At 40.8% G+C, this 13,510-nt stretch overlaps 1 protein-coding gene across 3 annotated transcripts in view; it reads right to left on the reverse strand.

Annotated features, from left to right (window-relative positions):
- The window catches only part of LOC117515689 (multidrug resistance-associated protein 4-like), a 216,465-nt gene that overhangs the window by 145,828 nt on the left and 57,127 nt on the right, over positions 1-13,510 (reverse strand). For all 3 annotated transcript variants that reach the window (XM_034176378.1, XM_034176386.1, XM_034176371.1), the window contains exons 7-13: positions 13,031-13,156; positions 12,214-12,463; positions 10,729-10,833; positions 7,034-7,123; positions 6,668-6,859; positions 5,846-5,940; positions 1,783-1,869 (exon numbers count right to left, since the gene is read on the reverse strand). In XM_034176378.1, the coding sequence (XP_034032269.1) occupies positions 1,783-1,869; positions 5,846-5,940; positions 6,668-6,859; positions 7,034-7,123; positions 10,729-10,833; positions 12,214-12,463; positions 13,031-13,156 (945 nt within the window). The remainder of the gene's footprint in view (positions 1-1,782; positions 1,870-5,845; positions 5,941-6,667; positions 6,860-7,033; positions 7,124-10,728; positions 10,834-12,213; positions 12,464-13,030; positions 13,157-13,510) is intronic.

The following is a 13,510-nucleotide window of genomic DNA, read 5'->3' on the forward strand; positions in this document are numbered from 1 at the left end:
AATTGCTGCCAAAGGAGCATCAACAAAGTATTGGACAAAGGGTGTGAATACTTATCTACACAAGATTTTAGTTGTTTTTTTTTTTAATTTTGAATAAATGTGCAAAAATTTCAAAATAATTTTTTTCATGTTGCCATTATAGGGTGTTGTGAGTAGAATTTTGAGGGGGAAAAATGAATTTCATCCATTGGTGTAACATAAAATGTGGAAAAACTGTTTTGCTGTGAATATTTTCTTGGGGGTGCTATGGCTAATCCAGAGGGAGCTATAGTGCCCCCTAGCCATGGAGATGTATATAAGAACTGGAGAGTGCAGTAGTGCTGAGCCATGTGCCGACAAGGAGGCGTGATCGCCATTTTAATTCCGGGCAAGTTAGTGATTTGCGTGCATAGAAGTTCAAGAAACAGATGGAATATGCCGGAAAGCTGCGCATGTTGGCAAAGCCACAAACGTAGGAACAAGGGAGACAATATTTTCTTCCATAAGTAAGTGGTTTTGGTTATTCTTGTCACTTTGTCCGTGACATTTGGATGATAAACAGCTGTATGTCTCCTGCCGTACCTGTGTCGCCTGATGATACGGACCATTGACTCTTCAGTTATGTCTAGTTGATATTTTCCACTGCTAGACCAATGTCTAGTTAAAATACTTGTCGTTAGTGATTAAAATTGTTCGACAAGACTGGGGATTTTTTTTTAATTTTCATCTTAAAATAATGAGATTATAATGACCCGCGCTGTGCTGCTCACAGTCACACCCACACAGAGATGTGTACCCACACCACTGACTTCATGAATAAAACTCGGTAAATAAAGGATAATTGTGTAAATATAATATAATATATATATATGTATTGTAATGGTTTTAGGAGCTGCGCTGCGTTGAACAGCAGCTGCTGCAGTAGGATGCCTCAGCTCAGCAGCTTGAACAGCGCAGATCCATGTAACTTTCAACACTAATATTTGGGAATGTGTGTGTCAGAATAAGTTTAATACTTTCCTGACATAATTTAATGTAATTTAATTTTACTGGCTCGATATTTAGGTCAAAATGCCATTTTAGCACGTATTTTGCGAGCATTTTTATAAGTGTGTTCAGTCGCGAATCTCCATTGAAAATGTATTAACATCCAGGAACTTCATCAATATTTTGCCTGGAAGGGACGTTTTTGTTTAGTGTGCAGCATTGGGAGTGTGTTCTCTAGTTCTCATATACAGCTCCATGCCCTTAGCGCCACTCCTGTTTCAATGGTATGGCAACATGGCATTTAAAAAAAATAATAATAATAATCCTCTTCACTGGCTTAACCAGGTCCCCTAATTCCACAGTTAAACATGATGCAGTTTGTTGAACTGTAAGAGCAGTACTTCAATCTCTGAAGTTGTAAAAGTCATCTTTTTCACACAAGATTGACACATCTGATATATGGGAGGGGCACATGCCTTATAAGGTATTGTTGGAGTATTTATGTTAATTAGTCATTCTTGCGAAAGCACAGGTTTGCACACAAGCAGCAATCAAGAGGTTAACATATGCTTATATTTTGGTTACCAGCATTCTAGGAACCTGGAGTGAGACAGGTAAAGTATTTGAGACAAGGATATGAATATGTTCTTGCATGAGGCCCAAAGTGTGAAATACAATCCAGAAAAAAACCTGCCAAAGTGGATGGATTACATACTTAAAGAAACAACACACACACACAAAAAATCAAACCCACACTACATCGGGTGTGTGCCCGACATTCATCACTTCATTATACTGTAACTTTCAGCAACTCACTTTTGAAACAAGTGTCTCCCAACTTCAGCATCCACAGCACTTAAAGGGTCATCCAGGAGGTAGATGTCAGCATCCTGATACACAGCTCTGACAAGACATGTACAAAAAACATTCTTGTGACTGCAAGTACAACACATGGTCATTTACTGGAGTTCTTACTTTCAGCTATATGTACATAAGATTCTTTAGAGAGTTTAACTCAACAGTATCACATAGACAGGTGTACCACTTTGATCAATGGAGCAACATTTTAGCCTCACACTTCAACTAACATTTGTTACATATTCCTGGACAACTGATTAATAATAAAGCAATTTAAAAGTTTGTTGACATTAAGTTTCATAACATCCATAAATTCTGTAAAGTCTGAGTGTTCAAATTAATTAATTACATCAAATGCAGGTATGAAAAACGGGTGCTCATTGGATTCAAAGGCATATCTTGGACTGATTTAGTAGTAAGCAGTCTTATCTTCTCCACACCCTAAAATTCCAAGGCACACTTTTTAAATAAACAGGCTTTATTTTCCTAATAAAGAGGCTAAATGACTGTTTCAAATTTCAGTCTTCTCCAGGACATAAAAAGCAGCAGCTCACAGACATACCAAAGCTAGTGTTAGCTGCCAAGCACAGTAAACAAATGGGTGTGTGCACAAAAAACAAACTCAAACCAAGGATCAAACAAACCAACACAGTCTAACAAAGGAAAAAAGGAGTGGGGGGGGGGCTGTGATCAAGCTCAAAGTGATTTTTTCCAACCTGCCCCACCCCCACCCCCACTCATGCTCATTGCTTGCCTTGTACAACTCCATTTCCAATGAAGTTTGGATGTTGTGCGAAATGTAAATAAAAACAGAATACAATAATTTGCAAATCCTCTTCAACCTATATTCAACTGAATACACCACAAAGACAAGATATTTAATGTTCAAACTGATAAACGTTTTTTGGTTTTGTGCAAATATTTGCTCATTTTGAAATGGATATCAATAACACATTTCAAAAAAGCTGGGACAGGGGCAACAAAAGACTGGGAAAGTTGATGAATGCTCAAAGAACACCTGTTTGGAACAGTCCACAGGTTAACTGGAAACAGGTGAGTGTCATGATTGGGTATAAAAGGAGCATCCCCAAAAGGCTCAGCCATTTACAAGCAAAGATGGGGCAAGGATCACCACTTTGTGAACAACTGCATGAAAAAAAAAATAGCCCAACAGTTTAAGAACAATGTTTCTCAAAGTTCAATTGCAAGGAATTTAGAGATTCCATCATCTACAGTCCATAATAGAGCCCGACCAATATGGATTTTTTGAGGTCGATGCCGATAACAATATTTGGTTGAAAAAATGCTGATAATCGATAAGTCGTCTGATTTGCCGATAGCCGATAAATTAGCCGATCAGATGAATGTTTCACCCTCTTACCAGTAAATGAAAGTTTTTCATGCTAGAAATAAGGTCTACACAACATGGGCTTAATGAAAAGTGTGACGGACGCAATGAAGCATATTTGACACATTACTACATAAACTGAGTTACTCAAACTGAGTTGAACTGAAACGGGAGAGATGTGGGGTGAATGAAATCGCAAAGTTATTACAAACAACATCCTTATAAAGTTACTTGTATGCTTTTGTCAGCCAATCAGTGCAGTGTGACGAACTACGGGAGCCAGTGATGAACACATGTAAGCAGGGGTGTAAGGAGCTCTCAGTTGAATGGAGTCAGAGCTCCATCTACTGGACAAATGGTGAAAGGACATTTTTACATTGCCGACACAAACATTATTCCAGTAACTGTTCTGTTTATGAGAAATTATTGGCGTTCTATCAGCAAAATTTTGGCCGATAGTGAGTACTTTGAAAAGGGCTTATATCGGCCGGCCGCTATATCGGTCGGGCTCTAGTCCATAATATCAGAAGATTCAGAGAATCTGGAGAACTTTCTACACATAAGCAGCAAGGCTGAAAACCAACAATGAATGCTTGTGACCTTCGATCCCTCAGGCGGCACTGCATTAAAAACCAACATCATTGTGTAAAGGATCTTACTGCATGGGCTCAGGAACACATCAGAAATCCATTGTCAGTTAACACAGTTCGTCGCTACATCTACAAGTGCGAGTTAAAACTCTACCATGCAAAGCGAAAGCCATACATCAAAAACATCCAGAGACGCCGCTATCTTCTCTGGGCCTGAGCTCATTTGAAATGGACGTAGACAAAATGGAAAAGTGTGCTGTGGTCTGATGAGTCCACATTTCAAATTGTTTTTTGGAAATCATGGATGTCATGTCCTCTGGACAAAAGAGGAAAAAACCATGCAGATTGTTACAAGCGCAAAGTTCAGTAGTGAACGGTCACCGCTCATCTGTTGAAAAGGTGCAGGATTTAGTAGAGACTTCTAAGTAAAAAGGGGAAAAAAAATCGGCACACTTCCACAGCGCAAAGTTCAAAAGCCAGCATCTGTGATGGTATGGGGGTGTGTTAGTGCCCATGACATGAGCAACTTGCACATCTGTGATGGCACCATCAATGCTGAAAGGTACATCCAGGTTTTGAAGCAACACATGCTGCCATCCAAGCAACATCTTTTTCAGGGACATTCCTACTTATTTCAGCAAAACAATGCCAAGCCACATTCTGCACGTTACAACAGCGTGGCTTCGTAGTAAGAGACTGCGGATACTAGACTGGCCTGCCCTCAGTCCAGACCTGTCGCCCATTGAAAATGTTTGGCGCATTATGAAGCGCAAAATAAGACAACGGATGAGAGAGCTAGAGGGGAGGACAAGGAACTAACTTCCTGCAGCCAGACATTTTGTTTTTTAAATTGTTCACGTGCACGCGCGAACAAATCATCTGTGAGTGGACTGGAGATGTCTGGACTTTTTACTGGATGTGGACATGTCCTATCTCTGGCAATCAGTCTGTGAGCAGGACTTTTATGGACTTAATTTCAACACTTTTGTGAAAGAAGAGGGAAGAGCAGCAGCTGCAATCAGCATTTTTTTTTCTGTGCTCTTTTTTGAGCGTGTAGTTTCACTGCATTGTGTACACAGTATAAAAACAATCCTGCATGATTTATACTTCAGGAACAATGGAACACAGCAGGAATCATAAATTGGTGTCGGGTAATGTTGTATTGTGAGGGTGTGGCTTCCAGTCACGTTAAGTATCTTCCTGTTGCTCTGACTTGCGCTGAAACCACTTAATTTTTGCGTCGAGCAGAGGACACAAAAAAAAAAAAAAAAAAAGAAACGCTTAATTTTTTGCTTTGTCGTTTGCTCCTCTCACGCTGTTGTGGCGTTGAGCTGCATCGTCTTGGCACTGGGTTGCTTCCACGTGGTGTCATGACGACGCCCGATGCAACTCGAAGCAGCCCGGTGTGAAAAGGGGCTTTCCTTTTGGCTTTCACCATTATCATTCATACGAGTATCTTGTGATGACTCTAGAAGCCTGTCACACAGCAGTGTTCATTGTCTCTGTTGCTGTTTCTGTAACAAGGATGTTTTTTTCCTGAACAGAGTTGTTAGCCCTGTGTCCAGGGTGATTTTCTTTCAGAGTATCCTTCTCACAGATGAATGCCTACCACAGCTGACGAGTTCTACCTACCCAGCTTTGGAATCAGAGTTTTCCTCTCCTACACGATTCCCTACCAAGGCTAACTGGCTCCAGCTACCCAGGCTTGTAATCAGTTATCTTTCTCCTAGATGAACTGCCTATCAAGGCTAAAAAGCTCCATCTACCTGGAGGGTCCACATTTAGTATGTCTTCTATCCTTCGACCTGTCCAGTATGGGTAGCCCTGTCTGGCATAGCTCACGGGATCACTAAAGCTTGCAAGCTCCCCACTATGACAAAGTAGTAGCCCTTGAGGGTGGGGGGCCATCCAAGTTTAGGCTTTAATGGTTTGCACTCATTATATACCGTTTTAATATGCAGAAACAAGACAGCTCCTACTTTTTTTCCCACATATCCATTTGCAATTTGTCTTTAAAGAAAACTGGCCTGGCCATGTTCCAATAATGCAGTCAACCCATTGCTAATTTGGTTAATTCTCGCACCTCGCCAGATTGACTCGAGCTTTCTGTCCTCCACTGAGAGTTGCTCCTCTGTCCCCGATAACAGTCAGATCTCCTTCTGAAAGCAGCTCCAGATCCTGCAAACAAGGATGGCAGTCTTATCACCGTACTATTCCACAAATGCCAAAAAGTAGTGATGGCATTCTTAATTTATAAGACCGTGTGCTGAAAGTGCATTAAAAAAAATCTCTCCAACTAGACACTGTTGCAAACATGTTTAAAACATTAGTAACAGTACAAATGGAAAAAGCCTGACCATCATTTGGTAGTTATTTATTTACACCACTGTGGCGTAAATAAGGATTTAGTTTGACCATAGTTGCATCATCCGTGGTGTAAATAGCTAGTCCACGTGCAGACACAGATCTGCTGCTGCACACAGATGTAAATTTCTGGAATGGTTTTCTGAATTGTTGCCCGAAATTAAAAAATGTCTGAAATGTTCAAACAATGCTGATTATGCACAGCTGGAAGACAGTCAGTGACTCTTGGATTTAGCATTTCTCACCGATCGGCTTGACAAGCTCAAGGACAAAATCATAAACATGATCAGCTCCATGAACACATTTAAAAGCAACTTACACCTGCTATCACACAGGTTGCAACACTGTGACCTGTGGAACTTTCCACACATGGACAGTTGGACACCGTAACTAAGCATCAGTGCAAAGGCTGGGTGGTGCTTGAGAGTGCATGTTATGATGATCAAATGCAGAGCATCTTGTAATTGTCTCTATATGTTTGCAGTAAGTCCTCAACAGTTTCATATGATTATAAATCAAAATAAAGGTTTCAGTATCTCACCCTCTTCAGAGCACAGGCCTTGAGGACTTTCTCATACTTATGGGCATTTAGCTCCTTCCCAAACAGGATGTTGCTGCGGATGGTTCCAGGATACACCCAGGGCTGCTGAGAGGCATAAGTCAGCTGACCGCTGACTCTCACGCTGCCGTCTGATTGGTGCAACTCTCCCAGAATAGCGTTCAACAGGGACGACTAGAGGAGCAAAAGAGACGAGCCAGACATGACCAAACTGACGATATGACTTGAAGAGAGTGCTTTTTATCATTGTTCCTCCTAACATGATTCAGACTATACTGCTATGATTAGTCACAAATCTTGCCCCTTTCCTGCCTCATGACTGAAATGATGAAAAGAAGGATAACTGACCTTTCCAGCCCCGACAGGGCCAATTACAGCAACAAGCTGAGGAGAGTGCACATTCATAGAGATATTCTGGAGGGTTGGCGCATCCAGATTCTGCAGGGAGTATAATATTTAAAGAAGTTACAAAGTCACACAATTATGCACCTTTCATTAGTAACCCTCTCATTTCTCCATGACCCCCTGAAGCCTTTGCCCCATGTTTGGATCCTCTTCCTTCCTCTGATGTTATATAAATAAAATAAGTCCCTTCGGCTGCTCCCTTGTTTTCACTCTGTCTCCACAGCAGATCCAAGGTGGGTCTGCATGTCGAATTGGCACAAGTTTTATACCGGATGCCCTTCTTGACGCAACTCCACATTACATGGATAAATGTGGCAGGGGTGGGTTTTGAACCGGGAACCTTCCGCAATGAAACCAAATGCACTAACCAGAGAGGTTGGTTTTTCTAACAGATCCTCAGTCTGTGAGGCACAATGCCATCTCGCATAAACACAAATGAACAAAGCCACATCTGGCCAGCATGATCAGTACAAACAGGCCACAAACAACATTAAAGCGTTTATTCAGCTCACCCAGAGCAATAAGAGACTACACGTACCCACTTGACATTTATTGAAGTCTTTAATCCAAACTAGCATGGTGCAGTGGCATTTTAATGACTAGGCATACCAACCAAGTAACTATGAACAAAATGTTCTGAAGACCTGTGGAGTTGCACAGCAGTGTTTTAGTTAGATTAAAATTAAACAAGAGTATTTAGTGTAATATATATATACACACAAACTATGATTGCTGCATAGTTCAGAATTTAAACTTTAGCATTTTCAAAATTTGTAATCCTAACAGGGACCCTTCAAATATTAGATTAGATAGAACTTCACTGATCCCTTGGGAGGACTCCCTCAGGGAAACTGAGGTTCCAGCAGCACTGTATAGCTGCTCACAGGGTAAGAAGCACACAGAGTATCAAAAGTGAAAGTAATAACTGCTCCCTTTTAATACAAGTTATTACTTTATCTGCATCTATTTCTATATTTATGTAAGGTTAATTTATGAAGCCAGTGTACCCCAAGACTGAGATGTTTTGGGCTCTCAGTCTTGTTCCGAGACACTGATACCAGTCTGTGGTTTGTCAATATCTGCAGCATACTTTGAACTACAATTCAGAATTCAATACTGTCAGAGTTCTGTGTAATCATTTTTGAACTCTTCAGTCTCACTGCAATCACAGGTCCCTACTGGCAACTCTGAAGCACCTGAGGGAGCTTTCAAACAGTCCTGCATACCTGGCAACCACCAAATAATAAACCATGAACAATGAGCCACGCAGCATGTTTTTTTTTTTTGGCTACGAGAGGATTTATTCAACTATCAGAATAACAAGAATAGTGGCTCTGAGAGGCAGTACATTCGGTTAACGAGGCTCATCTCTGAGCGTGACACTAATTTCAAAATGTTCAAAATTTAGCAACAGCACTGTGGGGCAGTTTGTGTACGAGTTACTACGAGGACTAACGAGGATAATAGAGGCATGTGTGTGGTGAGGACGAGGCTGCTAAAAGGCCATTATCCGAGTGCCTGGCAGCTACAAGGCCCTGAGAGGCTATTTTTGGAGAGGCTCAGCCCTCTTGCGCACACAATTCCACCTGCTTTGGGCGCCGGACACTGCATATAAAATATTTATTTTGTAGCAGATTAATCATTTTCTGTCAGTTTGGATGTTGAAAACACCTCTAATTGCTTCTGGAATCACAGAAGAATGTTTGTTCAGTCAGTCTCTCTATCAAACGTATTTAGAACAGCTTAAAAGGTAACTATTTGTAACTATTTTTATAGCTTGGTAAAACAGTTGCATGTTCATTCCTAGCTGTAAAAATATGTTTATGATGGATTTACCATCTTGTTAATGGATTAGATGAGCCGCACTATGTGCGCGCTGAATGGCACCCAAGACGAGCATTTACGCAACACGCCAGCTTGCAAAAGAGTGATTTTGCAGTCAATAACGGACGAACCCAAAGTTAAAAGTTGGATCACAGTGTCAAAGTGGCTGTGTGTTTAAAGCCACAGAAGAAATAACGCCAGTGAAGCCGCGGACAGAAAGGAAGCCGGTGGGAAGGAGCGCAAAGCCGTCCAGGAACGCAGAAGGAGAGCATGCAAAAGAGCGATTTTGCAGACGTAACACAAAGTTAAAAGTTGGATCACGGTGACTGCAAGCTGCGGAAGAAATAAAGAAATACATTTTTTTTGGGAAGTGATCCACAGTTGCCACAGCAGGTGTATATAATTAAAGCAGCACCATCATTCTGGTGTCTTTTTGTGGTCACAGAGAGCTGGGTGAATGCAGAGAACTGCTGCATTTGACTCTGGAACACAGGTGTACAGCAGCCGGTGTCGTGCCAAAGTAGTTATCCCCATCAGAACTTGTATCCCCTGGTGCGGGAGTGTGCACTCACTCAGTGCAGCGTGCACGCACTCAAGTGCAGTGTCTTTTTTTTGGACTGTGTTTTAAAAAAATGTGACACCTTGAATAGCTGCTGTGAACTGAAAACCCACACTTTAAAGGGACCAGGTGTGGGAGGGCTGGGGGTTTGAACCAAACCCATGACTATACGTGCACTAACATCGTATTATCATGGTGCTACATGGAACATATGTGACTTGAAGTGGATTATATGCAGCGACACAAGCCACTCGAGGCTGGATGGGGCTCAAATGACAGGTCAGTCCTGGCTCATTAGAGGCTGATACCTGGCACATGCGGATACATGACGGCTTAAAATGTGGACCATTCTTTGAATAATCACTGACACACCCATGCATGGCTCATTATTCATGGCTTATTATTCAGTGGGACTGAGGCTTTATGTGCTAAGAATTCATCACATTTACTCCTACTTTCAAACTTAAGACTAAAATTGTGGTTCTTTCAGGAGTGTGATAAATAACAGGGCTTGGACCAAAGTATGACTATCCATAGACCATCATCATCAGATTCTGATTGTGAGTTTGATAACTAATTGTTCATCTTCGTTTCTGATGTAGAAAGATGTTCTTGATCACTGACATGGGCCTGTGATTGCTCCCCTTTGATCGAGATCACATCCCTGATCCCTCATCCTTGATCCTGAATTCTGATCAGGACCACTTGTCCTTGATGATCATTCGTGACCTTTTGCGTTGCTCGTGTAATCATTATTAACATAATCAGGGTGTTAATGTATCCATCAACTGACTTGTCAAAAGAAAAAGCCTGTAAAGTACTCAAGTTTGTCAGATTACATATGGGCTCTGAAAATGTAAGGACTACGTACTAAAATGGCTGTAATGCACAAATGGTTAATGGGATTTTTTTTGTTCGACATTTCGAAGAAAAAAAAAAATCTCCAGTACAAAGAGCTCTTCATTTAATCTCAACTCTATTGTGATTGTGTAGAGAGGCAAAATTAAAGATGCCACTGTTCAAATACTTAAGGACATGATAGTACTTTGCTCCAAGGTTGAATAGTTTGAGGTTCTGCTCCCCCCCCCCCCGAACACAGTTAATATAAATAGCAAGTCCCTTTGGCATCTCCCTTGTTTTCAATCTGGATCACCAATAATAATAAATCAAAGCACATCTTTCAAAGATTCTAATCTGAAGAATGTGCTATGCTTTAAACACCGTTTCTGTCACAGCAAATAAATAAATTCATGACCTTGTTCCAATAGCAGGTCAGATCCTGGATCTCAACAGACACATCCTTCTCATCTCCCTGAAGCAGTACATTGTTTTTGGTGATCTCATCTAGCAAAAGGAATTGCTTTGCAGAGAAGAAAGGAAAAGAGAGCAGTTCTTTGTTAGTCAGTTTCAGCTGTGTCATTAGGTCATACATTTATCATCTTCATACAGGTTTTACGCAGCACACTCCGTGTTGTACGAGTCCCCAGAAGACTATACTGTCAATCACTGTGGAACAGTTGCATGAAAAGTTGTTGTAGTGCACTGTTATTATTGGAGTTTATTTTGTTTAGTGCACCAATTCCTTAGAAAGCCCTGTGTAAATGCTCAGTATTAATAACGAACATGCAATTTTGCTGTATATACATGTTGCACCACCTCCCAAACTAGCTTTAAAAACACCCACACACCACTACAACTTGTAACTCGGAAAATATGTTTCAAGCTGATCACATGCTTGCGACAAGACACAAAAATGGTGAATGTTGAAATGACAGAGCAATAGAAAACCAGCAGCAACGCTCGACTTCACAGATAGGAAATCAGCAGTCCGATTAAATATCTGGGTTGCAGCAAGCCTCAAGCCTTTTATGCACCTAAAATATTCTCTATACAGCCTACTACTTTAGATGAATGAAGTATACATCTTCTTGAGCGTAAACAAACTGTCAGAATCAATCCACACCTTCACAGAAAAGGTTTGCAGACCATTGCTATCAAGCCGTATAAACTGTTGCACAAAAAAAATTATCTTGCAACAAGACAATCTTGTCATTCATGAAGCTCTGCAAGATTCTGAAATCAAAGCACTACTGCTTGCGACAATGACAAGCAGGTTCACCAATTTTGAACCAGACATATGATCAGATTACATCAAGACCCTCTAAGGACCGCCCACTTTAACAAACAGTGCATTGATTCTTGTGCACAATAACATGGGTTGGTGGTCCTGTACCAGCTTTTCACCCCATCTTAAATCTGTATTCCAAATGAGCATCTCAGGTGAATCTGAATTGCAGCATGGTGTGATTTCACCAAGACCCTCCAAGCATTGCCCAATTTGCAGAACAAGTTATTGAGCCCAAGATAATGTGAAGCAAATCTGTTGTATCTTCAAATTTCAACTGGACATTCCTGGGAAAGGAAGGGGGGAGGGAGCGGGTGTTTCAAATTTTCTCCCCATTGTCGCTGGCGTCTAAAATGAATTGAGTTAATATGTCAGAATGATCACATTTCGTCAAGACCCTTTAAGGACCTCCCACTTTAGGTGAAAAATGTTTTGACCCATACAAGAAAAAAACTTTGCCTTTTCACCAAATTTCAACTGGACAACCCAAAAACACCCATCTCAAATGTGACTGAATTTGAGCATAATCGGTTTTTACCAAGGCCCTCTAAGGAGCACCCACTTTTCCAAACAGATCAATTATTGAAGTTTATTATCCCCCAGCAGCCATACAACCTTAATCCTGCGAATGCTGACACGGCTCTCGAACAGCTTCTCGATGGCAGTTGGAAAGAAGAGGGTCACGTTGAGTTGCACAGTAATGTACAGAGACACCGTCACAAACACCCGCTTGGCTGATATGATGTTTCCCAGAAGAACATAAAGTGTGAAAGTGACAAAAATGATAATCTTGCTGGAAGTGAAGAAGGATGACATGTTGAGGCCTCGCAGATAAGAGCTCATCATAATCTTGGAGATCTCCTTCCTAAAATAAAAACAAATAAAAAAATATCCAGACTTTATGCATGGTGATCAAGGTGAGAGAGAAAATGCTATGCTAAGAAAAACATGTAAATAATTGCACTGTCACCTGAGGGCGATAAAAACTACTGCAGCAAGGATGATGCCAACCTGCGTGGATTTAATGGATCAACTGATTTACCGTGGATTTAACTCAATGCAGCTGACGAGATGGAGAAATCTGTGAGTCTGCTCACAGAATTTCCAGTTTGGCATGAAGACACTGTTGCAACAGTAAGCTTTGCCGAGCCAACCACACCCTTTCACAACGATTAGCCGGCCGAATTGCTTACAGAAAAATAAACGGATCAAATGTTGGAATTGGATTAGAATGGTAATAACTTGATGATTTGCGGATGTTAATGCTGGATTACAGTCGCAAACAGCCACTTAAAACTCCTTTTTAAAATTCAATTTGCGACCGGTAGACACAACAGGGTTATTCCCTAAATCAAGGGTAAAATCAGATAAGTCTACACAACATTGTGATAGTTGATAAAGAAAAAAAAAAAAAAAATAACGCACATTTTACCTTCTGACCTCAGAAACCAGAGCTGCAAATGGTTTCTCCCAGGCATACATCTTTATGATCCGAATTCCAGAAACCACTTCATTCATTGTGCGGATTCGGGTGTCAGTGAGAACAGCAGTTTTACTCCTATGAAAAAAGAAATAAAGTTTAGCTGATAAAAAGCTTGCTCGCTTGCAAAAAATATTAATTTTAACAAACTGTCACAATAAAATCATATGAAGTATACTGGATCTGTGTTCCCTGTGTTGGTACAGCAAAAATGTGGATGACCGGGTGAGTGAGTGAGGAAACGAGTCCAGCCATTTTTTTTTAAATCAACAACAACTCAAAACCAATAAGTGTCATCTTCTAACTCAAATTAAAATCACATAAAGAGGATGAAGTAATTCGACTGTAGTTAACTTCGACGAGCAGAGGTACCAGTCTTCACCCAGGTCAAGGATAGTTTTACCACGTTGGAACCGTTTTTTTTGGAAGACT

The sequence above is a fragment of the Thalassophryne amazonica genome, chromosome 1 (assembly GCF_902500255.1).
Source record: "Thalassophryne amazonica chromosome 1, fThaAma1.1, whole genome shotgun sequence".
Classification (NCBI taxonomy): Eukaryota; Metazoa; Chordata; class Actinopteri; order Batrachoidiformes; family Batrachoididae; genus Thalassophryne; species Thalassophryne amazonica.